This window comes from Crinia signifera, chromosome 9 (genome assembly GCF_055691185.1).
Source record: "Crinia signifera chromosome 9, ASM5569118v1, whole genome shotgun sequence".
Classification (NCBI taxonomy): Eukaryota; Metazoa; Chordata; class Amphibia; order Anura; family Myobatrachidae; genus Crinia; species Crinia signifera.
In genome coordinates this window covers 31,072,775-31,098,268 of record NC_139225.1, presented here as the reverse complement: position 1 = coordinate 31,098,268, position 25,494 = coordinate 31,072,775, and the positions used below count along the sequence as shown (strand labels likewise).

At 50.1% G+C, this 25,494-nt stretch overlaps 1 protein-coding gene across 1 annotated transcript in view; it reads right to left on the bottom strand.

The window, feature by feature from the left end:
- Positions 1-15,267: 15,267 nt before the first annotated feature.
- The window catches only part of LOC146035317 (ficolin-1-like), a 28,279-nt gene continuing 18,052 nt past the window's right edge, over positions 15,268-25,494 (bottom strand). Inside the window, exons 6-9 of the mRNA XM_083158685.1 lie at positions 24,157-24,284; positions 23,924-24,053; positions 22,467-22,601; positions 15,268-16,383 (exon numbers count right to left, since the gene is read on the bottom strand). Coding sequence (XP_083014811.1) covers positions 16,136-16,383; positions 22,467-22,601; positions 23,924-24,053; positions 24,157-24,284 — 641 coding nt within the window. The 3' untranslated portion in view covers positions 15,268-16,135. The remainder of the gene's footprint in view (positions 16,384-22,466; positions 22,602-23,923; positions 24,054-24,156; positions 24,285-25,494) is intronic.

Genomic DNA, 25,494 nt, shown 5'->3' with positions numbered 1-25,494 from the left:
GGCTGCTGTATACGTAGCTGTAATGGTCCTGGGTAGCTATAAGCCGACCTGCGCAGTCTGATCCCACCTTCCGATGAAAACTGTCACAAGTATTTCTAGTATCTCACATTTATTTTTCAGATGTCACAGTGAGTCTCTAACTCTCCCTGTCTCTGTCCTGTTAGATCGCTGCTGTGGATAAGATTTCAGTCCCTCTCGCCCTCCCTCCAAGGCCTGACACTTTTCTGTGACATGCCAGACGCAACTGTCACTGTGATATATTTACTGTATGTGACTGTAGCAGGCCAGCTGTGCCGGATTATCTGTACTTACACTGCAGTCTGATAGGCGATAGCCGTATGGCCACAAGGGGGCAGTGTTTATTCTACCAATACTATACTATAGACTAGGTATGTGACCTCTTATCTGGGAACTCTTATCCACCAAGGATGATTCGCAGCTTTGCGAGTACACCAAACCCCGCCATGCGAATGGTAGCCTGGCTGCCACCCAGAGCCGGCCCTAGCCTAACTGATGCCCTAGGCAAGATTTTGGCTGGTGCCCCCTAGCACCGCCACTAGTTCCACCTCTGACCCAGCACCATCAATCCTCATCATAGCAGTCATCATTTTGGTGCTCCTACCCACAATATTTTAAATAGAAACAGTGCACACATTCGGTGCGCAGCCCAAACAGGGGTGTGTTCTTGCTGGGAAGGGGCATGGCCACACAATAGTACCCCCAATTCAAATTATGCCACACAGTAGTGCAACTTTATTCACATTATATCATGCGATGGTGTCCCTTATTCACGTTACATCACACAGTAGTACCACTTTACCTTATATACATTACTCGTCACATTATTCACATTATACCCTTAGGGGAGGAGGCCCGAGGCCCCCACTGGGCCCTTCCATCAGACTTTGGCCTGGGTAATTTGTACCCCCTACCCCTTTCTCTCGGCACCCCTGATAATACCACACAGTAATGCCCCTTACACATGACACACATTATTAATGTCCATATAAAAATAATGCCCTTACACATTATGCCAAACTTTATTAATGCCCTTCATACACATAATGACACACATAATGCCCCACATAATGCCCCTTACACATATGCTGCACATTATTAATGCCCTTATACACATGACACACATAATGCCTGTTACAAATGTCGCACATTATTAACGCATTTATACATGACACACATAATGCCCCTTACACATATGCCGAACACTATTGCATAACCAACCCACCCGCAGACAGCACTCGCACAGCCGCTAACACTGTGACCTCTGCTTGGATACAGATGTTTCCTCATACATCTTGCCTCAACAGGCCATGCAGCTCCTGCCAGTTCTGCTAACGTTGGGTGCCTTTTTTGCTGAAAATTTGTCTTATTTGCATTATTATGACCAGCACACACAAGGAGCTTCCAATGATTAAAATAATATGTGGCATGTGTATATTCTGTGAGCGACTGTGGCTGTACCTGCATACAGAATGCTATGTTACAGTGATTTCCATGAATACACTATTTCATATGCAGATACAGCCTCACTCACACACAGAATATAGGCATGCTGCATATCATTTTAATCAGCAGAAGCTGCTGCTGCCCCCAGGCATTCCAAATGCCCTAGGCAATTGCCTAGTTGGCCTATGCCTAAGGCCGGCTCTGCTGCCACCCATTCGCAAGGGCGATTCCATCGCAGGGCCTACGATGGTTAGCGACCACATAAAAGTGACTGTCAAGTCACTTACATATGCTTGGACACTTGGCAGGAAGTGGATGGGCAGCTGACTTCCGGTAATACGAACTAAGGGGTTGGAACAAACGGACCTGAATAAGTCCCAAAATCCAGAAAGGAAAGCATAATGTAAAGCATAACGGAATCTGCTGCGCTATATAGAAAACTGCAAGTATATAAATAAAGTAACTATGGCGGATGGAGATTTGGGGTCTGATTCAGTAGCGCTTGCCAATCAGCTGTCCTTCCCTGCTTAGTGAGCGGCTTAACGCTGCCCGGCCAGTTGGATGTCACATCCATTGACAAACAAGGAAGAAAAAGAAACTCGGGTGGGTGCACGCTAGATCCCCAAAGATACTAAGTTATGCCAGTTAAAATCTTTTATTATTTTCTAATAGCTATGTGGCAAATAGCGTGTGTCTGAAGTGTTAATTCTGTGCCCTTTTAGCCTGCGAATATAAGGTTAATTATTTTAATTGCGCCAGCAGGGTTGGAGTACTGGTATTGTTGCCCAGGATACGGTCGGTTGGTCGACCTATCGGTGGTCGACACCATTGGGTCGACATATTGCAAGGTCAACAGGTGTCTAGGTCGACATGGCTCAAGGTTGACAGGTGTCTAAGTCGACATGAGACAAGGTCGACACATGTCTAGGTCAACACATGCATTAGTTAGACATGGGTTAGGTCGACAGTAGCGAGGCATCGTGCCCGAGGCATGGCAAGTGCAGCGAGCCCTGTGAGGGGACGCGGTACACTTAAAACAGTGTCCATGTCGACTGTGTCGACATTTGGGTAAAAAAGTGAAAAACCCCATGTTGACCTTTAGACTGTCGACCTAACCCATTTTGACCTCACGCATGTGTCAACCTAGACACCTCTCGACCTTGTGCCATGTCAACCGAGACACCCATCGACCTTGTCCCATGTCAACCTAGACACCCGTCGACCTTGCAGTATGTTGACCCAACAGTGTCAACCTAATGACTGTCGACCATCATTAGGTCGACCCAATAATCCCAACCCTGGTGACCATCATATCTCCTTAATGCCGATGTCCCATCAGAATTGTTAATGTATCACTAGAATTGAGTCGGTAACAAGACTATAATCATAGGTCAAATTATACCATAAAATAAATATATATTTTTTTTGTGTGTAGACATCGCTCTCCAGTTTTTTTTTTTTACCTCTAATCACTTTATATTGTGTTTGACAATAATTTGTCAAAAGGCAATTATTGCATGCATTAATGTGATATTATTTATTGGTTATTCTGGTTGATTCGCAAGGCTGCCAATTTGCCGCCTTGCGAGTCCACCAAACCCCACCCGGCGAATAAACGCCCCCCCCTTCCCCCCTGAAGTGCGGGTTCGCCCGCCTCGGGTAACCGCCGACCATCGAAAGATGTGGTGCGTGCACGCATATAAAAGTGACTTTTATGTCACTTCCATATGCGTGCACGCTGGCACGGATATGGGCCGGCAGCTGCCATCCTGTGATGTCAAAGAAAAAAGGTATTCACTAGGAATAATCAGGCGCCTTGCTAAGAGTTGTATCTCTGGTAAGAGCTGCTGCTTAGTTGTGGGGGTAGTCAGTCCCCACTAGAAAAAACCACAAAGTAACTCACACTAGGTGAGTGTAGCAGCGCTCAATTCAATTGACACAAGGTCTGCTCTATTTCAAGCGGTACATCATCCCTCCAGCGGCTGTCCTACAAACCGTTAACATCGTGAGGACTCCCAATTATACCCATATCCAAAGGATCTTCGACAAATATTGGTAAAGTGCACTTACCTGTTTCTTCAACACTAGTGTCGACACAGCTTACTCCATACGTGTCCATTGAGGCGGGGCATATACAGGGCCGTCTTAACAGCAGTGTGGGCCCCTGGGCAAAGCAATGCACTGGGGCCCTTACCAATTCTCCCCTCCTAGGGGTGGGGGGTGGTATCAGCAGCAGCTTTGATGTCCCACAGGTGTCAGGGGGTGCTCTATCTTCCATTCAACATGTAGGACCTGGAGCAGTAACTTCTGCTAATTACTTCTTTACTGCAAAGGTGGTGGGAGGGTGAACACTAATGTGTGGAAGTGGGCACTGAGTTGAATGAAGGGTCCCTTGTAAATGACTTCCAGGGAGGTAGGGGGTGTTTTATATGCAGTGGAGCGTTGGATAATGGAGTGGGCTTAATATTCGTCATTTTCCGGTGGAAGGGCAGCTTGTTTGACTGCAGATATCGCCATTATCTGTAAATAGATTTCTTAGCCTTCAATGGTATAAAAACCTAGAGTCCCAACTTTCAGCAGGTGCTGGGGACTTGGGGATCAGAGATCAGGAGCCAGAGCAATCCATTGACAAAAATATAAAACTGTACACCAGACGTTTGGAGCTGGAGCAGGGACCGGCTGCTGGAAGGCTGATATCTCTGGTTCTGGGCATGATAGAGACAAGCCGCTACTGTCGACAGAAAGGGGAGTGTCCCAGCTTTTGGCTTTTTACTCTCAGAAAAACTTTAAGTTAGAAAAAACCTGAGAAATATGACTGGGAACTGCGATTAACAGGTCGGATGTGGACTTCTGCTTTAAAGGTGGATATCTCCAGTTCCCCAGGGCCGATTTTCAAAATTCTGGTATCCCTGGAAAGAGGGGATCCTCAGCTATCAGGAAAGGGCCCTTATACACCTGGGGCCCCAGGGCAAGTGCCCATTAAGCCCATACGAAAAGACGGCCCTGGGCATATATTTATTTCCATTTTTGACATTCATTCCAATTTACGTTTATTCCCCCCCTTTTCCATTATACCATTATTGTCATTATTGTTTTTATATATGTTTTTTATATTGTATTTTAATCAACAGTAAAATTGTTATATTTCAAACATTGGTTTCTTTCATTGAATTGAGCGCTGCTACACTCACCTAGTGTGAGTTACTTTGTGGTTTCATCCTGTGATGTCAGCTGCCCGCCCCACGCACCTGCATCACTGCCTCATTACCATGAGAACGCCCATCATTCCCATGGGAACACCCATGGAATGCTGGGCGTTCCCATGTGGTAATGGGGCAGCCCGGCGCCGCCCGCCCATCTCCGCCCCCAGCACGCCCTCATGGGTGCGTTTACCCGGCGAACCGAAAGTTCGCTGTTAGTGCACGCACCCTACGTCTGCACATGCACAGAAACGCGCCTGCCCTCCGTGCGAATCCGTGGATTTGAATAACCCCCATTGTCCCCAATGGCATGTCTTATGTTATACTGTATATGCCAATGATTTATTCTATAAACATTTATATGGATTTTTATTATATCAGCAACATTGTGCAGGATTTCTCTGCGGTTAGCCACAGTAACATTGACCTGTCAATATCTTTGGTACTTATGTAATATCTGGGCTCCCGTTTTTCTTATGAGACCGCGTCCGCTCGCCTCGCTGCGCTCGCCACACTATATAAGATCAACTCCATGCATAGTTGGACAGTAGGGGTATTAAAAAATGGGGTGCATTTAACATGGGAGCCCAGATAATACATAAGTACCATATCTTTTTTACATATATTATCTACAAGTGAACATTCAAAAGAACAACATCCTTTCAAATTGCTGGTGTTGGAGTTTAGAATACAGATTGATTAATGCCCCTTTCCCACTGCAGCTAAAAAACGGTAAATTGCCGATTTTCAGCGCAATTTACCGTTTAAGGCTGCAGTGGGAAAGTGCCAGAGCTGAAATACCGTTTAAAGCTAAATGGTATTTCAACCCGTTTTTAAAGCAGAGTCCTACACGTTAAAATAACGTTTAAGAGGCAGTGGGAATGCCTCTTAAACGTTATTTAGCCTCCAGGCAGTCCCAGTGCCTGATGAGACCTAGTAGTTCTCACTTTGTGCATGTGTAATGAGTGCATGTGCATAATAATGAGCCGCTCATTACATATGCGCATATGTAATGAGCGGCTCATTAGTATGCATGTGCACTCATTACATATGCGCAAAGTGAGAACTACTAGTTCTCATCAGGCACTGGGACTGCCTGGACCCTGCATGGACCCCCGCTGCCTCCCCACTGCCCTGCATCATCGTGCAGGTAAGTAGAAGGGAAGGGAGGTGGGGGCACAGGGCAGGTACGGGGGGTTAGGCACTCTTTACACTTGGGGGCGGGGGGGAGGGATTAGGCACTCTTTACACTGGGGGGGGGGGGTTAGGCACTCTACATTTTACACGGTTCACTGCAATGGGAATGGTACTTAAATGGTATTTAAAACGGTAATCTGCTGCAGTGGGAATGCTAATACCGTTTTAAATACCATTTAAGATTACCAGTACTTTGAATTGGTCTGCAGTGGGAAAGCAGCATCAGTTACATATTGATTCTGTTGCCAAACTGAAACTTTTTAGCAACAGTGTAACACTTGGTAGTTTCAGAATGGTTACAATATAAATACTCTGGCTAGACTTGATTGTTTTAGGGTGCGTATTGCCAACCACTCTTTATAGCCTGCCAGCACTGTTGTGAGATAAATTGTGATCTCAAAAAAGTCCAAATAAGATGAAATCACATCCAGCAATTAATATCAATTATATATGCAGACAGTATTGGACTGGGGCAGGAAGGGCCCACCAGCGGAATGTGTTGGTAGGGCCCATATTTAGGGGCGTGTCCAGCTGCCACAGATGTTTGCTAGTCCATGCATGATGATATACAAGGTTGATAACTGCAATGCACTGTAGAGAATACACACTGGGGGAAATTTACTAAGAATACGAATAAGATATATCGTATTCGTATTCTTAATACGAATGAATACGACTGCCTACGGCTGTTTCAGCCATATGCAAATTTGTGGTCCAGAAGGTTATTTACAAAGCAGTCAAATACAACTGCTTTGTAAACCTCCGATATCGTATTGATTTGTATTAGCGGCCATATATATACGGCCGCTAATACCATTATCTATAGGCAGCTTGCATGGATCAGTCAGATCCGTGCAGACTGCAGTGTGTTAATAAAAATAGAAAAAAATATTTTTATCAGTCCGGGGCCCCACAATTTCGGATGGCAGCCCTGCTGCTACTAAGGATGCTGTGATGAGGGGACTACTGCTACCAAGGCCCCCTGGACCCTGCAATGATAGGGACTACTGCTACCAAGGATGCTGGGACCCTGCAATGATGGTGGACTACTGCTACAAAGGACTCGGGGACCCTGCAATGATGGTGGACTACTGCTACCAAGGACGCTGGGACCCTGCAATGATGGGGGGACTACTGCTACAAAGGACTCGGGGACCCTGCAATGATGGTGGACTACTGCTACCAAGGACGCTGGGACCCTGCAATGATGGGGGACTACTGCTACCAAGGACGCTGGGACCCTGCAATGATGGGGGGACTACTGATAAAAAGGATGCTGGGACCCTGCAATGATGGGGGACTACTGCTACCAAGGATGCTGGGACCCTGCAATGATTGGGGACTACTGCTACCAAGGATGCTGGGACCCTACAATGATGGGGGACTACTGCTACCAAGGATGCTGGGACCCTGCAATGATGGGGGACTACTGCTACCAAGGACACTGGGACCCTGCAATGATGGGGGAATATCTGCTAAAAAGGACGCTGGGACCCTGCAATGATGGGGGGACTACAACTACCAAGGATGCTGGGACCCTGCAATGATGGGGGGACTACAGCTACCGAGGACGCTGGGACCCTGCAATGATGGGGACTACTGCTACTAAGGATGCTGGGACCCTGCAATGATGGGGGACTACTGCTACCAAGGACGCTGGGACCCTGCAATGATGGGGACTACTGCCACTAAGGACAATGGGTACCTGCAATTATGGGGACTTCTGCTACCAGGACCCTGGGACTCTGCAATGATAGGGACTACTGCTACCAAGGACGATGGGACCCTGCAATGATGGGGACTACTGCTACCAAGGACGCTGGGACCCTGCAATAATGGGGACTACTGCTACCAAGGACACTGGGACCCTGCAATGATGGGGGGCTACTGCTAAAAGGGACGCTGGGACCCTGCAATGATGGGGGACTACAACTACCAAGGACGCTGGGACCCTGCAATGATGGGGGGACTACAGCTACTGAGGATGCTGGGACCCTGCAATGATGGGGGACTACTGCTACTAAGGACAATAGGACCCTGCAATGATGGGGGACGACTGCTACCAAGGATGCTGGGACCCTGCAATGATGGGGGACGACTGCTACCAAGGACACTGGGACCCTGCAATAATGGGGACTACTGCTACCAAGGACGCTGGGACCCTGCAATGATGGGGGACTACTGCTACCAAGGATGCTGGGACCCTGCAATGATGGGGGACTACTGCTAAAAAGGACGCTGGGACCCTGCAATGATGGGGGACTACAACTACCAAGGATGCTGGGACCCTGCAATGATGGGGGGACTACAGCTACTGAGGACGCTGGGACCCTGCAATGATGGGGACTACTGCTACTAAGGACACTGGGACCCTGCAATGATGGGGGACGACTGCTACCAAGGATGCTGGGACTCTGCAATGATGGGGGACTACTGCTACCAAGGACGCTGGGACCCTGCAATGATGGGGGACTACTGCTACCAAGGATGCTGGGACCCTGCAATGATGGGGGACTACTGCTAAAAAGGACGCTGGGACCCTGCAATGATGGGGGACTACAACTACCAAGGATGCTGGGACCCTGCAATGATGGGGGGACTACAGCTACTGAGGACGCTGGGACCCTGCAATGATGGGGATTACTGCTACCAAGGACACTGGGACCCTGCAATGATGGGGGAATATCTGCTAAAAAGGACGCTGGGACCCTGCAATGATGGGGGGACTACAACTACCAAGGATGCTGGGACCCTGCAATGATGGGGGGACTACAGCTACCGAGGACGCTGGGACCCTGCAATGATGGGGACTACTGCTACTAAGGATGCTGGGACCCTGCAATGATGGGGGACTACTGCTATCAAGGACGCTGGGACCCTGCAATGATGGGGACTACTGCTACTAAGGACAATGGGTACCTGCAATTATGGGGACTTCTGCTACCAAGGACGCTGGGACCCTGCAATAATGGGGACTACTGCTACCAAGGACACTGGGACCCTGCAATGATGGGGGGCTACTGCTAAAAAGGACGCTGGGACCCTGCAATGATGGGGGACTACAACTACCAAGGACGCTGGGACCCTGCAATGATGGGGGGACTACAACTACTGAGGATGCTGGGACCCTGCAATGATGGGGGACTACTGCTTCTAAGGACAATAGGACCCTGCAATGATGGGGGACGACTGCTACCAAGGATGCTGGGACCCTGCAATGATGGGGGACAACTGCTACCAAGGACACTGGGACCCTGCAATAATGGGGACTACTGCTACCAAGGACGCTGGGACCCTGCAATGATGGGGGACTACTGCTACCAAGGATGCTGGGACCCTGCAATGATGGGGGACTACTGCTAAAAAGGACGCTGGGACCCTGCAATGATGGGGGACTACAACTACCAAGGATGCTGGGACCCTGCAATGATGGGGGGACTACAGCTACTGAGGACGCTGGGACCCTGCAATGATGGGGACTACTGCTACTAAGGACACTGGGACCCTGCAATGATGGGGGACGACTGCTACCAAGGATGCTGGGACTCTGCAATGATGGGGGTCTACTGCTACCAAGGACGCTGGGACCCTGCAATGATAGAGGACTACTGCTACCAAGGATGATGGGACCCTGCAATGATGGGGGGCTACTGCTACAAAGGACGCTGGAACCCTGCAATAAAGGGGGATTACTGCTACTAAGGACGCTGGGACCTTGTAATGATGGGGACTACTGCTACCAAGGATGCTGGGACCCTGCAATGATGGGGGACTACTGCTAAAAAGGACGCTGGGACCCTGCAATGATGGGGGACTACAACTACCAAGGACGCTGGGACCCTGCAATGATGGGGGGACTACAGCTACTGAGGACGCTGGGACCCTGCAATAATGGGGACTACTGCTACTAAGGACACTGGGACCCTGCAATGATGGGGGACGACTGCTACCAAGGATGCTGGGACTCTGCAATGATGGGGGACTACTGCTACCAAGGACGCTGGGACCCTGCAATGATGGAGGACTACTGCTACCAAGGATGCTGGGACCCTGCAATGATGGGGGACTACTGCTACCAAGGACGCAGGGACCCTGCAATGATGGGGATTACTGCTACAAAGGACTCGGGGACCCTGCAATGATGGGGGACAACTGCTACCAAGGATGCTGGGACCCTGCAATGGTGGGGGACTACTGCTAAAAAGGACGCTGGGACCCTGCAATGATGGGGGGACTACAGCTACTGAGGATGCTGGGACCCTGCAATAATGGGGACTACTGCTACTAAGGACAATGGGACCCTGCAATTATGGGGACTTCTGCTACCAGGACCCTGGGACTCTGCAATGATAGGGACTACTGCTACCAAGGATGCTGGGACCCTGCAATGATGGGGGACTACTGCTAATAAGGGCACTGGGACCCTGCAATGATGGGGGACTACTGCAAAAAAGGATGATGGGACCCTGCAATGATGGGGGGACTACAGCTACTGAGGACGCTGGGACCCTGCAATGATGGGGACTACTGCTACTAAGGACAATGGGACCCTGCAATGATGGGGGACTACTGCTACCATGGATGCTGGGACCCTGCAATGATGGGGGACTACTGCTACCAAGGATGCTGGGACCCTGCAGTGATGGGGAACTACTGCTACCAAGGACGCTGGGACCCTGCAATGATGGGGACTACTGCTACCAAGGACGCTGGAACTCAGCAATGATGGGGCTACTGCTACCAAGGACGCTGGAACCCTGCAATAATGGGGGACTACTGCTACTAAGGACGCTGGGACCCTGCAATGATGGGGACTACTTCTACTAAGGACACTGGGACCCTGCAATGATGGGGGACTACTGCAAAAAAGGATGATGGGACCCTGCAATGATGGGGGGACTACAGCTACTGATGACGCTGGGACCCTGCAATGATGGGGACTACTGCTACTAAGGACAATGGGACCCTGCAATGATGGGGGACTACTGCTACCATGGATGCTGGGACCCTGCAATGATGGGGGACTACTGCTACCAAGGATGCTGGGACCCTGCAATGATGGAGGACTACTGCTATCAAGGACGATGGGACCCTGCAATGATGGGGGACGACTGCTACCAAGGACGCTGGGACCCTACAATAATGGGGGACTACTGGTACTAAGGACGCTGGGACCTTGTAATGATGGGGACTACTGCTACCAAGGATGCTGGGACCCTGCAATGATGGGGGACTACTGCTACCAAGGACGCTGGGACCCTGCAGTGATGGGGATTACTGCTACCAAGGACGCTGGGACCTTGTAATGATGGGGACTAATGCTACCAAGGATGCTGGGACCCTGCAATGATGAGGACTACTGCTACTAAGGACACTGGGACCCTGCAATGATGGGGGACTACGGACTACTGCTACCAAGGACACTGGGACCCTGCAATGATGAGGACTACTGCTACTAAGGACACTGGGACCCTGCAATGATGGGGGACTACTGCAAAAAAGGATGATGGGACCCTGCAATGATGGGGGGACTACAGCTACTGATGACGCTGGGACCCTGCAATGATGGGGACTACTGCTACCATGGATGCTGGGACCCTGCAATGATGGGGATTACTGCTACAAAGGACTCGGGGACCCTGCAATGATGGGGGACAACTGCTACCAAGGATGCTGGGACCCTGCAATGGTGGGGGACTACTGCTAAAAAGGACGCTGGGACCCTGCAATGATGGGGGGACTACAGCTACTGAGGATGCTGGGACCCTGCAATAATGGGGACTACTGCTACTAAGGACAATGGGACCCTGCAATTATGGGGACTTCTGCTACCAGGACCCTGGGACTCTGCAATGATAGGGACTACTGCTACCAAGGATGCTGGGACCCTGCAATGATGGGGGACTACTGCTAATAAGGGCACTGGGACCCTGCAATGATGGGGGACTACTGCAAAAAAGGATGATGGGACCCTGCAATGATGGGGGGACTACAGCTACTGAGGACGCTGGGACCCTGCAATGATGGGGACTACTGCTACTAAGGACAATGGGACCCTGCAATGATGGGGGACTACTGCTACCATGGATGCTGGGACCCTGCAATGATGGGGGACTACTGCTACCAAGGATGCTGGGACCCTGCAGTGATGGGGAACTACTGCTACCAAGGACGCTGGGACCCTGCAATGATGGGGACTACTGCTACCAAGGATGCTGGGACCCTGCAATGATGGAGGACTACTGCTACCAAGGACGCTGGGACCCTACAATAATGGGGGACTACTGGTACTAAGGACGCTGGGACCTTGTAATGATGGGGACTACTGCTACCAAGGATGCTGGGACCCTGCAATGATGGGGGACTACTGCTACCAAGGACGCTGGGACCCTGCAGTGATGGGGATTACTGCTACCAAGGACGCTGGGACCTTGTAATGATGGGGACTAATGCTACCAAGGATGCTGGGACCCTGCAATGATGAGGACTACTGCTACTAAGGACACTGGGACCCTGCAATGATGGGGGACTACGGACTACTGCTACCAAGGACACTGGGACCCTGCAATGATGAGGACTACTGCTACTAAGGACACTGGGACCCTGCAATGATGGGGGACTACTGCAAAAAAGGATGATGGGACCCTGCAATGATGGGGGGACTACAGCTACTGAGGACGCTGGGACCCTGCAATGATGGGGACTACTGCTACTAAGGACAATGGGACCCTGCAATGATGGGGGACTACTGCTACCAAGGATGCTGGGACCCTGCAATGATGGGGGACTACTGCTACTAAGGACAATGGGACCCTGCAATGATGGGGGACTACTGCTACCATGGATGCTGGGACCCTGCAATGATGGGGGACTACTGCTACCAAGGATGCTGGGACCCTGCAATGATGGGGACTACTGCTACTAAGGACAATGGGACCCTGCAATGATGGGGGACTACTGCTACCATGGATGCTGGGACCCTGCAATGATGGGGGACTACTGCTACCAAGGATGCTGGGACCCTGCAATGATGGGGAACTACTACTACTAAGGATGCTGGGACCCTGAAATGATGGGGAACTACTGCTTCCAAGAACGCTGGGACCCTGCAATGATGGAGGACTACTGCTACTAAGGACGCTGGGACCCTGCAATGATGGGGGACTACTGCTACTAAGGACGCTGGGACTCTGCAATGATGGGGACTACTGCTACCAAGGATGCTGGAACTCAGCAATGATGGGGCTACTGCTACTAAGGACGCTGGGACCCTGAAATTATGGGGACTACTGCTACCAAGGACACTGGGACCCTGCAGTGATGGGGCTACTGCTACCAAGGACGCTGGGACCCTGCAATGATGGAGTCTACTGCTACTAAGGATGCTGGGACCCTGCAATGATGGGGGACTACTGCTACCAAGGACGCTGGGACCCTGCAATGATGGAGTCTACTGCTACCAAGGATGCTGGGACCCTGCAATGATGGGGGACTACTGCTACCAAGGACACTGGGACCCTCCAATAATGTGGGACTAGTGCTACCAAGGGCGCTGGGACCCTGCAATGATGGGGCTACTGCTACTAAGGATGCTTGGACCCTGCAATGATGGAGGACTACTGCTACCAAGGACGATGGGACCCTGCAATGATGGGGGACTACTGCTACCAAGGACGCTGGGACCCTACAATAATGGGGGACTACTGCTACTAAGGACGCTGGGACCTTGTAATGATGGGGACTACTGCTACCAAGGATGCTGGGACCCTGCAATGATGGGAGACTACTGCTACCAAGGACACTGGGACCCAGCAATCATGGGGGACTACTGCTACCAAGGACGCTGGGACCCTGCAATGATGGGGACTACTGCTACTAAGGACGCTGGGACCTTGTAATGATGGGGACTAATGCTACCAAGGATGCTGGGACCCTGCAATGATGGGGGACTACTGCTACCAAGGACGATGGGACCCTGCAATGATGGGGGACTACTGCTACCAAGGACGCTGGGACCCTTCAATGATGGGGGACTACTGCTACCAAGGACGCTGGGACCCTGCAATGATGGGTGGGACTACTGCTACCAAGTACGCTGGGACCTTGTAATGATGAGGGACTACTGCTACCAAGGACTCGGGGACCCTGCAATGATGGGGGATTACTGCTACCAAGGACACTGGGACCCTGCAATGATGGGGGACTACTGCTACCAAGGACGCTGGGACCTTGTAATGATGAGGGACTACTGCTACCAAGGACTCGGGGACCCTGCAATGATGGGGGACTACTGCTACCAAGGACGCTGGAACCCTGCAATAAGGGGGACTACTGCTACCAAGGACCCCCAGGAAATGCTGGGAGTCTCCATGCGCCAGCTCCCTGTCTCCCCCCCCCCCCCCCTCTGTGGTCCTGCAGATTAGTATATATGCATGCCAGAGCCGCACCATCTGTCCCCGCACCAAATATGCTGGGAGCCGAATGAAGTTGAATCAGGTGCTAAGCACAATATTTCTACCTCTGCTGTCATTGTTTATAATACCGCTCACTGCCGCCTGTGCATTTCTAACCCAACTATTTTGTATAAAGAGAGAAAAAGCAAACAGCCACGGATACTGCTTCTCTATGTGGTATGTACCTATGTATAAGATGGAACTGGATGCTAATACGCTGTATGGAGACGCCTTTATTTTATCTCCATGTCATGCACCCCGGCTTCAGGAGAACACAGCAAACAAGTGTACAAGTGACGCTTACCTTATGGAGGATATTCTGATTTGATCGCTCCCCTGCGCGTTCGCATGGGGGAGCGATGTTTCGTTTCTGCGCATAACCGTTTATGTGCATGTGCAGGTTCTGTGTGCGAACGGATGCGGCAATTTGCATATGAAGAAGGTTGACATACCTAAGGTCGACAGGGTCAAAAGATCAACACTAGCATTATGTCGACATTTGGACAATCAATAGTCAAATGGTTGACATCGATTTTTCATGTTTTATTGTTTGTCCCGAATTTTGACGCAGTCAACATGTACACTGGAAAAGTGCACTGCGTCCCCTTGCATTGCTCACTGCGCTCGCCATGCTTTTGGCTTAGTGCCTCGCTGTGCTCTCCACACTATTATATTCTCCTTCCACACCTTAGTGGATAGTAGAGTATGAAATACCGCCTGTCAGCACATGTCGTTTAAAAAAAAAAGAAAAAAAACATGAAAAACCCATATCGACCTTACCAATGTTGACATAAGGCTTGTGTCGACCGTTTGACCCTGTTGACCTTAGGCATGTTGATCTTTTTCACGTGTCGACCTTAATAGGTGTGATTGGTGCTTGGTTTCTTCATGAAAATAATAATACAGTACGTGTATGGTAAATATTTCCTACAATACAGTTCATTTGCTCGCAAATGAATTCAATTTACCTTGTAATACAGCATGCAGATAATATTTCTCACCACCGTAATCAAATAAATGCTAAAGGTTGCAAAAGTTTCGCAAACACGCACTAGGTGGCGCCCTATCCCATGAAAGAGTGACAGGATGGGATCCCTGCATCTGTTTCTGTGATTTATAATACATACATTGGAGATTAAAACATACTGTACTGTATTCTTGGAATTTCTGGAAAATTGTACTTTGCGTGTGGGAAATCTTTATTTTCTGCCTCAGTTGTGTAATTCCAAGTATTGTTTTTTGTCGCTTATAATGAGCTGCATGGTTACAGAATAAAGAATCCGTTACAAGAGATTTTACAAACCAAGTTACTTTAATTGAAACTTATACACAGTAGAATAGGTCTGCTGTAGCTTAATCTGTGCAAACAGTATATTTATGTCACATGGTAGCGTTAAGCAAGCAACTCGCCTAGTCTTCTCTGAGCAAGATGCTCTGTACTGGCTTAGAAGTTAATTCTAGTCCTCCCCTCTGCTACAGTCTATAAACAGTCTTTAGCTGTACTTCTTTGAATGGGTATGGGTCATAGTGTCGACACTATTAAGGTATAGGTTAGGTTGACATGGCTAGGTTTAATAGGATCGGAAGGTCGACACAAGCATTATGTCAACAATGGGAAGGTTGACAGTCAAAAGGTTGACATGAGTTTTTCACGTTTTTTTCCCCTAATTTAGAAGTATGTCGGCATGGACACCATATCAGTACACCGTGCCCAGACTGCGCTAGGCACTCTATTATATTCTCCCTCCATGCCCTAGTGAATGGTAGGGTATTAAAGACCGCATTTTGACACAAGTCGCCCCCTCCCCGACCATTCCCCCTTTAAACAGCCCTAATCTTCATTTCCACATGCTTGAAGGAGTAATGGTGCCCCTTTGCGGTGTACCAGACGGCACCATCGGCGTAGGAGGTGTGTTCCCCCAAGTGGTAGAGGCCATTCAGGTTTGCGGTGTGGCACTTGCTATACCACCAGCCACCTTTGTATAGTTCGGAGCAGCTGTTTTCATAGGTGTCATTGTCCTGGTCCTTTGTAGAGAATTTCATAGTGTTCAGGCCTGACATGGAATCCCCTGTACAATAACACAATACCTGTTAGAGACCAGGAAAGGGTTAAAGGAGGCAGCACCCTCAGATAACCTCATTTTCTATTGATGTATATGTGATGCCTTGCAATATTAATTCCCAGTATAGTTGACCAGTCTCCTGCACCCTACACTCAGGTGGTTATTTTGGTTGATTCGCAAGGTGTTTCCACCAAACCCCTCCTTACGAACGGTTGGCTGGCGCCATTCATTTGCAAGCGCGATTCACACGCAGGCCAGGGGGAACCTCCCACATCTTTTGATGGTCATCGACCATCAAAAGATGTGGAAGGTGTGCGCATATGTAAGGTTACTCTGTGCAACCTTACATATGCGTGCACGTCAGGGGTGATGTCAGCTGCCCGCCCCCCCGCCTGTCCGTCATGCCCGCATTAGCATGAGAACGCCCAGCATTCTCATGGGAACGCACATGAAACGCTGGGCATTCCCATATGCTAATGGGGCTGCCCGGTGCCCCACGACCCTCTTCGCCCCCTGCCCCCTGTGTTGGGTGCATGCACCTGGCGAACAGAATGTTCACCGTGGGTGCATGCACCCTGTGTACAGTATGCACATGCGCAGAAACATTGGTCCCCATGCAAACGCAGGCAAAACTGCGAACAGGCCTGAATGAGGCCCTCATGAGTGGGTGGACACGGGGTAGTGATGACGCAATTCACTGCCAATCATGTCATTTCCGACCCCCATCCTGAGATGTGTCATGAGGGAAGAGTCACAATTAAGTTATTTGTTGGAAGGGTCCAATGGGGGCCCGGGGCGTGCTACCCCTCCCCCGTTGCAGAGAGAGGGACACACACATAGAGAGAGAACTAACTGCCGCTGCAGCAGCCTCTCTCCTCAGCTCAGTTGACTCCATATTTGGGTCTTTCCCATGGACCCCAGAAAATCAGGTAGAGCAGAGAATTTCTATGAACATATAGTTTTGGTTAATGTATACTAGGTACTGAGGAATATACCCTGTATTTACAATATAAGCAGGTGGGGGACTTAGGAAGTGTTGTCCTGGCTGTGATTGGGTTTGGAAGATTATATATATATATATATATATATATATATATATATATATATATATATATATATAAAAGATGGACCAGGAGCTTATGGTAGGGCTCCCAGAAATAAGGCGGCACTCACGGAATTAGTTTAAAGCAAGTTATTGTATTAAAGGTGACACATGAGTGTCAGTCGTCGTGTCGACGTTTCAAGGCCACACAGGGCCTTTTCATCAGGACGTGCAGGGGTGCATAAAGTGCTGTGCATAGAGGGGTGCAGGGCAATCTCTTACACGTCCTGATGAAAAGGCCCTGTGTGGCCTTGAAACGTCGACACGACGACTGACACTCATGTGTCACCTTTAATACAATAACTTGCTTTAAACTAATTCCGTGAGTGCCGCCTTATTTCTGGGAGCCCTACCATAAGCTCCTGGTCCATCTTTTCTACATTGTCTGCGGAGGAAGGCACCGCGGTGCTTAATCTGGTCGTCCGGAGTGCCGAACAAACCCTCGTCTATATATATATATATATATATATACTAGGTGATTCATCGCGCCCTACGGGCGCTCTTCACACCGTTGTAAGGGGCTGCGCCCCCTTAATTTGTGAACATTTGTATATGAGAAAGATGGTTAGAATTGTATGAAAGATGCCTGTATTGCAACTTGAGTTATAGGTGAAATGTGTTAAATAGAGAGCATATGATGTGGAAGGGGGTGTGTATTGTTTTGTTTAATTAAAAAGCGGTTACAGAGTAAGATGTACATTGGTAGTGTGGATGGTACAGTGACATTTGTGGGTGTGTGGGGCTGTGTGTGCATGTTGTTTAGGTGTGTGTGTGTGCAATAGTATAGTAGGGTGTTTCTGAGTCAGCGGCTCCCCACTGGCAGAGGTCACGACACAGGAAAACAGGAGGCTGGGTAGTGATAGGGGTGTGTGGGCATAAGGGGGACTAAAGAGGAGGGTGGGAGATACTGTGCAGCTTCTGCCAGTGGGTGAGGGTCCAGTGTGGCAGTACAGGAGTACAAGACGGTGGCCCTGAGTAAGTGTCTCCTCCTACTGGGTGGGAGTTCGGGTGCATGAGAGCAGGAGGCTGGGCTATGAGACATGATAGGGGCATGTGGGCAAAACAGTGTCAGCGACTCCCCAGTGGTGGAAGTTACGGTTCAGGAGAGCAGGAAGCTGGGTAGTGATAGGGGTGTGTGAGTATACGGGGGACTAAAGAGGGGCTTAGGGGTGCCGTGAATTGCGGGAGGGGCACGGGGGGGTGCCGTGAATCAAGGGAGGGAGGGGGCAAAGCATGGGAGGGTGCGTGAATTGCGGGAGGGGGGGGGTTGCGAATTGCGGGAGGGGGGGTGTGCGGGGGGTGATGTGAATCGTGGGAGGGGGCGTGAATCGTGGGAGGGGGGGGTGCGCGGGGGGTCCGTGAATTGCGGGAGGGGGGGCACAGGGCGCGATGAATCATCTAGTTGGTTATATATTCTTGTAGAAGGATGGTAGGATGTTGCTGTCATACAGAATGCATTTACATAAACAGTAATAGTAGCAGTAAAAGATCTGACTTAAAACACCTACAGTAAAACAGAACAGGTGTTATATAGTATACAAAGAATTGGTTGATGATGTGTAGGTTGACGTGCACATAGTTGTCACTGGAAAAAAATAGCTACAAGAAAAAATCAACACAGAAATGTCAACACATGTAAATGTTGACATAAGTGTGGCACTTCATTGGTGTCCATGTCGACACATGAGAATGAATATGAAAACATTCAAAAAAGAAAAATAAATCTTCAAAAACTCATGTCAACCTTTTTCATTGTCGACCATAGCCGTGTCAGTGTTTTGCATGTGCCATTTAATCCTGGGGTTACCGTGAATCGCGAGCGGGGGTGGGGGGGAGGGAGGAGGTGAGGGGTGTCCGCGAATCACGGGAGGAGGGGTCGTGGGTGGATGCCGTGAATTGCGGGAGGGCGGGGGGGGGGGGGTGTGGGTGCAGCGAATCGTGGGAGGGGGGACGCGGGGGGTTGCAGCGAATCATGGGAGGGTGAGTCGCGGGGGTGGGGGGTTGCCGCAATGACAGGAGGGGGGGGTCAGGGGGGGGAATCGCGGTAGGGGGGGTCGCGGGGGGTGGGGGGTACCGCGAACCGCGGAAGGGGGGGCCTGGGGGGTTGGCGCAAATTGTGGGAGGGGGGGGTCGCAGGGTGTCACCGGGGGTGCCGCGAATTGCGGGGGGTGTGCTGCAAATCGCGGGAGGGGGGTCGCCGGGGGGTGCCGCGAATCGCCACAAGAAAAAATCAACACAGAAAGGTCAACACATATAAATATTGACATAAGTGTGGCACTTCATTGGTGTCCATGTCGACACATGAGAATGAATATGAAAACATTGAAAAAGTGAAAAAGAAATCTTCAAAAACTCATGTCAACCTTTTTCATTGTCGACCATAGCCATGTCAGTGTTTTACATGTGCCATTTAATCGTGGTGTTGCTGTGAATGGGGGGGAGGTGCATACCTCCCAACATGACCCTCTCCAGGAGGGATACATTGCTCTGTTTCTGGACTTTCTTCTTAATTTATGGATTACCATCACCTGTGCTTAAACACCTGTCTTATCAATTACCCTGTTTAAAACAGGTCAATCATAAATTAAGATGGAAGTCCACAAACATAGCATTCTGTCCCTCCTGGAGAGGGTCATGTTGGGAGGTATGGAGGTGTGGGGCGCTCACCTGGTGTGTCTGGTGTGTAGCTGTGTCTTTGCTGTGTAACATGGAGAGGCAGACTGTCTGGCACTGTGTGGGCTCACTGGGCTGGTTCTCTGTCATGTGAGTCAGTCATGTGAGTCAGAGGCTCCACCCAGCGTTACAGCTTCAGACACACTTTGAGTGACAGATGTAGCCAAATATATAAGAGATATATAAAATAACTAATAGGTGATTGATCGTGCCCTACGGGCGTTCTTCACACCGTCGTAAGGGATTCCGTCCCCTTAACCTGTGAACGCCTTTGAATGAAATATGGTGACTATTATATGGAGGATTGCCTGCTGTGGGTGTGGGAGCTTGGGTGGTGTGGGTGAGTGGGTACTGCGGGTGAGGGATGTGCAGGTGCGGTGTTGCCGTGGTTGGGTGCAGGGGTATTGGAGGTTGAGGCGGTCCAGGATGGGGTGTGTAGTGTTAGTACCATGGGAGGAGAAGTGGCAGGTGTGGGGTTGCCACAGGTGGGGGAGGGTGTTTAGTGGTGCTGTGGGTGCGGGAGGGTGGTTTGGGTGTGCTGCGGGTGGTGGAGTTGTAGGTGCGGGGGTGCCGTATGTGGGTGGGGGATCATGGTGGGTACGGATAGTGTTGGAGGGGTGGGCGCAGGGTTTGCGGGGTGAGGGACAGGGTTTTGGCATGTTGTGGATGTGGGAGAGGCCACTCTGGCGTGGATGTACTGCAGGTGGGGGAGGGGCATTTGTGGTGATAGCGGAAGTGGATGCGGGGCTGTACACATCACAATGGGCATTACATATTCTAAAACACACCATAATGCACATTACATATTAAGCCGCACACCGTTATGACTGCTCTTTACGTACATGCTCGTTGCCAGGAATTACATGCTTGTTGGCAGGAGTTTTTGATGAATGGCATTGGTTACATGATTGTTGCTAGGGGTTATATGCACCTTGCCTTGGGTTTTATGATGGTTGACAGTGTTTTGATGCTTGTTGGCACAGCTGGGGTGGGGGGGGGGGGGCAGGATTTAAAGCTCGTTGCCAGGGGGGGGGGGGGGGAATATATATTTGTTGGCAGGGGGAATGTAGCTGCATACACACCCTACACACATGTACACGGCTATGTATGCCCCCGATATGTAACAGTATGCCTCCCCCCACCTCCATCCTTATGTGCCTGGGCCCCTTGGGTGGCTATTGTGTGAGCAGAGGCAGCAGGGGAGATGGATGTAAGCATCTGATACACAAAGAGAGGGCAATTGGGGTGTAGCTGGATGGGTGACTGACACCCGGCAGAGTGGCTGTGCGGGGCCTAGGACTGGTTCGGGCGCTCCCCTTGCGTATCTGCAGGCCTCTGCTGTGGTCCGTGTCTGGGGGCTGGGGCTGTCGCAGACATTGGTGTGGATGCAACCTGGTTCGCCAAGCGCTCAGATGTCCACAGCAGTGGCCGCCGCCACCTCCTGCTGCTGCTGCACGACGGGCATGTTACATACAGCAGCAGCAGACAGGACAGGGGGGGTGGGGGGGTGGCGGCCGTTGGCTGTCACCTGCTCAAGGACCCGCGCTGGTTATACACTCATTTGGTAGTGGTGCGGGGGTGTGACCGGGCGGGCAAGGACGGGGCGGCACAGGGTGGTCGGTGTACTGCTTTGGATTTTGGCAGTAATTGGAGGCGGAATGTCTTGTATGCTGGATGGACTGTGTGTGTGTGTGTATAATGCTGGGAGGGGGGCGGAGTTAACTGTGTAACTAACTCCACCCAGCGTTATACACACACTGATCTGGCTAAATATATAGGAGATATATTCTAACAACTCCTCATCTCTATGAGGTTTATTACTGCCACTGACCACTAGTTTCAAACTTGCTGGATATGGGGGGAGGGAGGTGTGAACTGGTTTAGTTTTTGGAGTGAAGCGAGCGTAAAGCTGCTAATAGGAAGGCATGCAAATTACTAAAATGGAAGTTCTATTAAAGATGGGATGTTTTCCATAACAACCAATCAGAATCTACCTTTCAACTGCCCAATGTGTATGGCCTGGCGACTAGCGGTGAGTGGGGATGCGCGCTCCTGCATCATCGCCAGGAAAGCCGCTCATCAGCTGGTATTACCAGCAGATGAGCGGCTTTGTGGGTGGTTTTGCATATAGCTGCGCTATGCAAAGCCGTGCGCCCCCCCCTCCCCCTGCCGGGCATACACACTGAGCGGCTTTCCCCCCCAGAGACGGCAGCGGTCATCGCTGTCCATACATGCTGCGCATAATCGTCCAGTGTGTTTGGACCTTTATTCACCAGCAGCATGCTATACCGAGCTTGGCCACAAGGTGTCTCACCTGCAGTACCCGCATTGTAGGCTCCAATTAGTAGCTGATATTTCTCCGTCTCATTCAGGACTTTGAAGGATGTGTACTTGGCAAATACCTTCTTGTTTTCAAAGTCTTGCAGGTCGATGCGCAGTTCCCATGAGCCTTTGTAGACAATGAGAAAAACAACGAACAAGGACATATTGCGGAGCTGCACATGTGCTGCCGAGGTCCTAAACAGATGATAAAACTTTTTTTGATTTTAATTACAAATTCCGAAGCTGCTGCAGCGTGATCGCAGGTGTCAGGTATCATGTCTAACGGTTTGGGCGCAGTAGCAGTTAATGTTTGTGTGTTGTTGTGTGTACCGTATACGATATTTAATTGTATGAGCTAGTTCGTATACTTACATGTCAACAGGTGGTTGCGCTCAATCCGCTCTTATAAAAGCTCCTTACAGTATTTATGTATTTATTCTTTTATCATCACATTGATGATGGAAATCATCACACGGGTATGGCATTCACAATGAGGTGCGGACTGTGGGGCTAAAGGTGTGTACGCACGGTACGATTGCATTACTCAGAGTCAGCCTTAAATGGATGATGCTTGCATCTTTGTTCCATTGGCTCTGACTCCCTCCCCTGGGCTCTGACTGCCTCCCCTGGGCTCTGACTGCCTCCCATGGGCTCTGACTGCCTCCCATGGGCTCTGACTCCCTCCCCTGGGCTCTGACTCCCTCCCCTGGTCTCTGACTGCCTCCCCTGGTCTCTGACTGCCTCCCCTGGTCTCTGACTGCCTCCCCTGGTCTCTGACTGCCTCCCCTGGGCTCTGACTCACTCCCCTGGTCTCTGTCTGCCTCCCATGGGCTCTGAATTCCTCCCCTGGGCTGCAACTCCTTTAAGTTTGCTGCAAATCCACCTACTTGTTGTGACTTCCTCTCCTTTTTTTGTGATTCCTTCCCCTGAGCTTTGACTCCATCCCCTTGTTGAGACTCCCTCCTCTTGTAGTGACTCCCTCTCTTTGGCTCTGACTCCCCCCCCATGGCTCATGTTGGGTATGGACATTGCATTCAAAATTTCTTACTCAGAATCAGCCTTAAATGGACTATAAAAAAATGCATCTCCTGTGACTTCTTCCACTTTTTGGACTCCCTCCTCTTTTTATGACTCCATTACCTTGGCTCTGACTCCTTCCCCTTGGCTGCAACACCTTCAAGTTTGCTGCGAATCCCTCCCTTTAGTTGCGACTCCCTCTCTTTGGCTGTGACTTCCTCCACTTAGCTGCAACTCCCTCTCTTTGGCTGCGAACTCCTCCCCTTGGCTCAGACTCCCTCCTCTTGTTGTGATTCCCCCCCCCCCTGGTTCTGACTCGCGCAGTAGACATTTGTTTCAACATTGTGGCTCTCAGTTGTTGGTGAGATTGAGAAAGGTGAGCAGACACCATGGGTAAGGGGTCACATAGTATGTAAAGGTGGGGACTATTACCTGCTGAGGTTATTTGCTGGAGATTGTCGTTCCCCAGCCAAAATTCATTCAGTCGGCTTCCAAACCCTTTCTTGTAAGCATCCCAATCACGGAAAAAGTCCACTGACCCATCCCAACGTCTCTGGAACACCTACAGCAAGGGGAAGGCACAGTTAGGGAATACATCTCCCCTTCAGCAATTTCCTAGGAAAGAGCAACTCCGTTTCCCGTGTGTCCAATGTTTCAGTACTTACAATCCACCCTCCATCGTCTGTGTCCATGTCACACAGGACTCTGATTGGCTTGACACCATCTGGGTATATTGTGTACCAGTCACTCAACTTTGCCCCCTGGTTCTGTATATCCTTGCAGTTCCTGGCGGCTACAGTAATAGACATAAAACATTTCATTTGCCAAAGAAATATCTAGGCAACGTGTGGCTGTTTCCCCTGGGTATCTATATTTTTATATAAAAGGCTAACTACTCCTCACCTCTATGAGGTAAAGTACCGCCACTGACCACTAGGGGCCACTCAACGGATCAAATGACTCCTTTGTGTGCTAAGCGGGTCCAGGCTGTGCAAAGGGGAGGGGTAAATGGTTCCTCCACAACTCATGCTGGGTTAGCGGATGCACAGTTGCTCCCATGTGTTTTCTGCAGCTGAGTGGGCAATTGGTTTGTTGGACACCTGTTTTCATAATTCTTACATAAATACATTTTGACCCCTAGTATTTGCCGTACATGCCGTAGTGAGTGTTAGTTAAATTGTTATGATGTTCATTCCTACTGGAGACCATCCACCGCTGAGGACCTTATGTGACCGGAGAGGGTACAATGCATGCAGACAGTTGGCATGATAGCAGCATAACCATCCCCCAAACGGTCCCCATTTCTGCTGCTCACATATGTAAATGTTCAGATTACAGTTTATGAGCTCTGTACTTTTCCTATTTCCCAGGTCATTCATTATTAATAATGTGGATCTTACATCCAACAGAGATCTTCTCTTTGATTTAAATCCCGTTACTTGGAGACACAGCTCAATGTCATCAATGTATTATACCAGGATTCCTGAATTTGGAAATCTAGACACTTTAGTCCACATCACCGATCCCAAAGTCCAATAAATCTCAATGCCGCCCTCCCCACGCCCTCTTATCAGCTGCAGATAAAACATCTAACGCGACTGGACTCTTTATGGACATACTAGTAAAAGTCCCTGTCTGCTCCCACCCCCAATCTCTGTCTTCACAGATCCCTCTCTCCATATCCAGCAAGTTTGAAACAGATCATTTCAGTTTCACTTTCATTTGGTCCATTGAGTGGCCTCTAGTGGTCACTGCAGGTACTTCACCTCAGAGGTGAGGCGTATTTATCCTTATACAGTATATATAGATAGATAGACAGAGGCGTAGCTAGGGTGGAGCCGGCGGAGCACCAGCTCCGGGCTTCGACATGTCACCGGGCGCTGGAGCTCTGCCGCCGGCTCCCCCAGCCTGCTCGCCCGCTCCCCTCTGTGCCGTGGATCCCCGTTGTGCCTGTGTAGGGGGGGCGGAACAAGGAGCCCACATTAGCCGTGTAGAGATGTGCC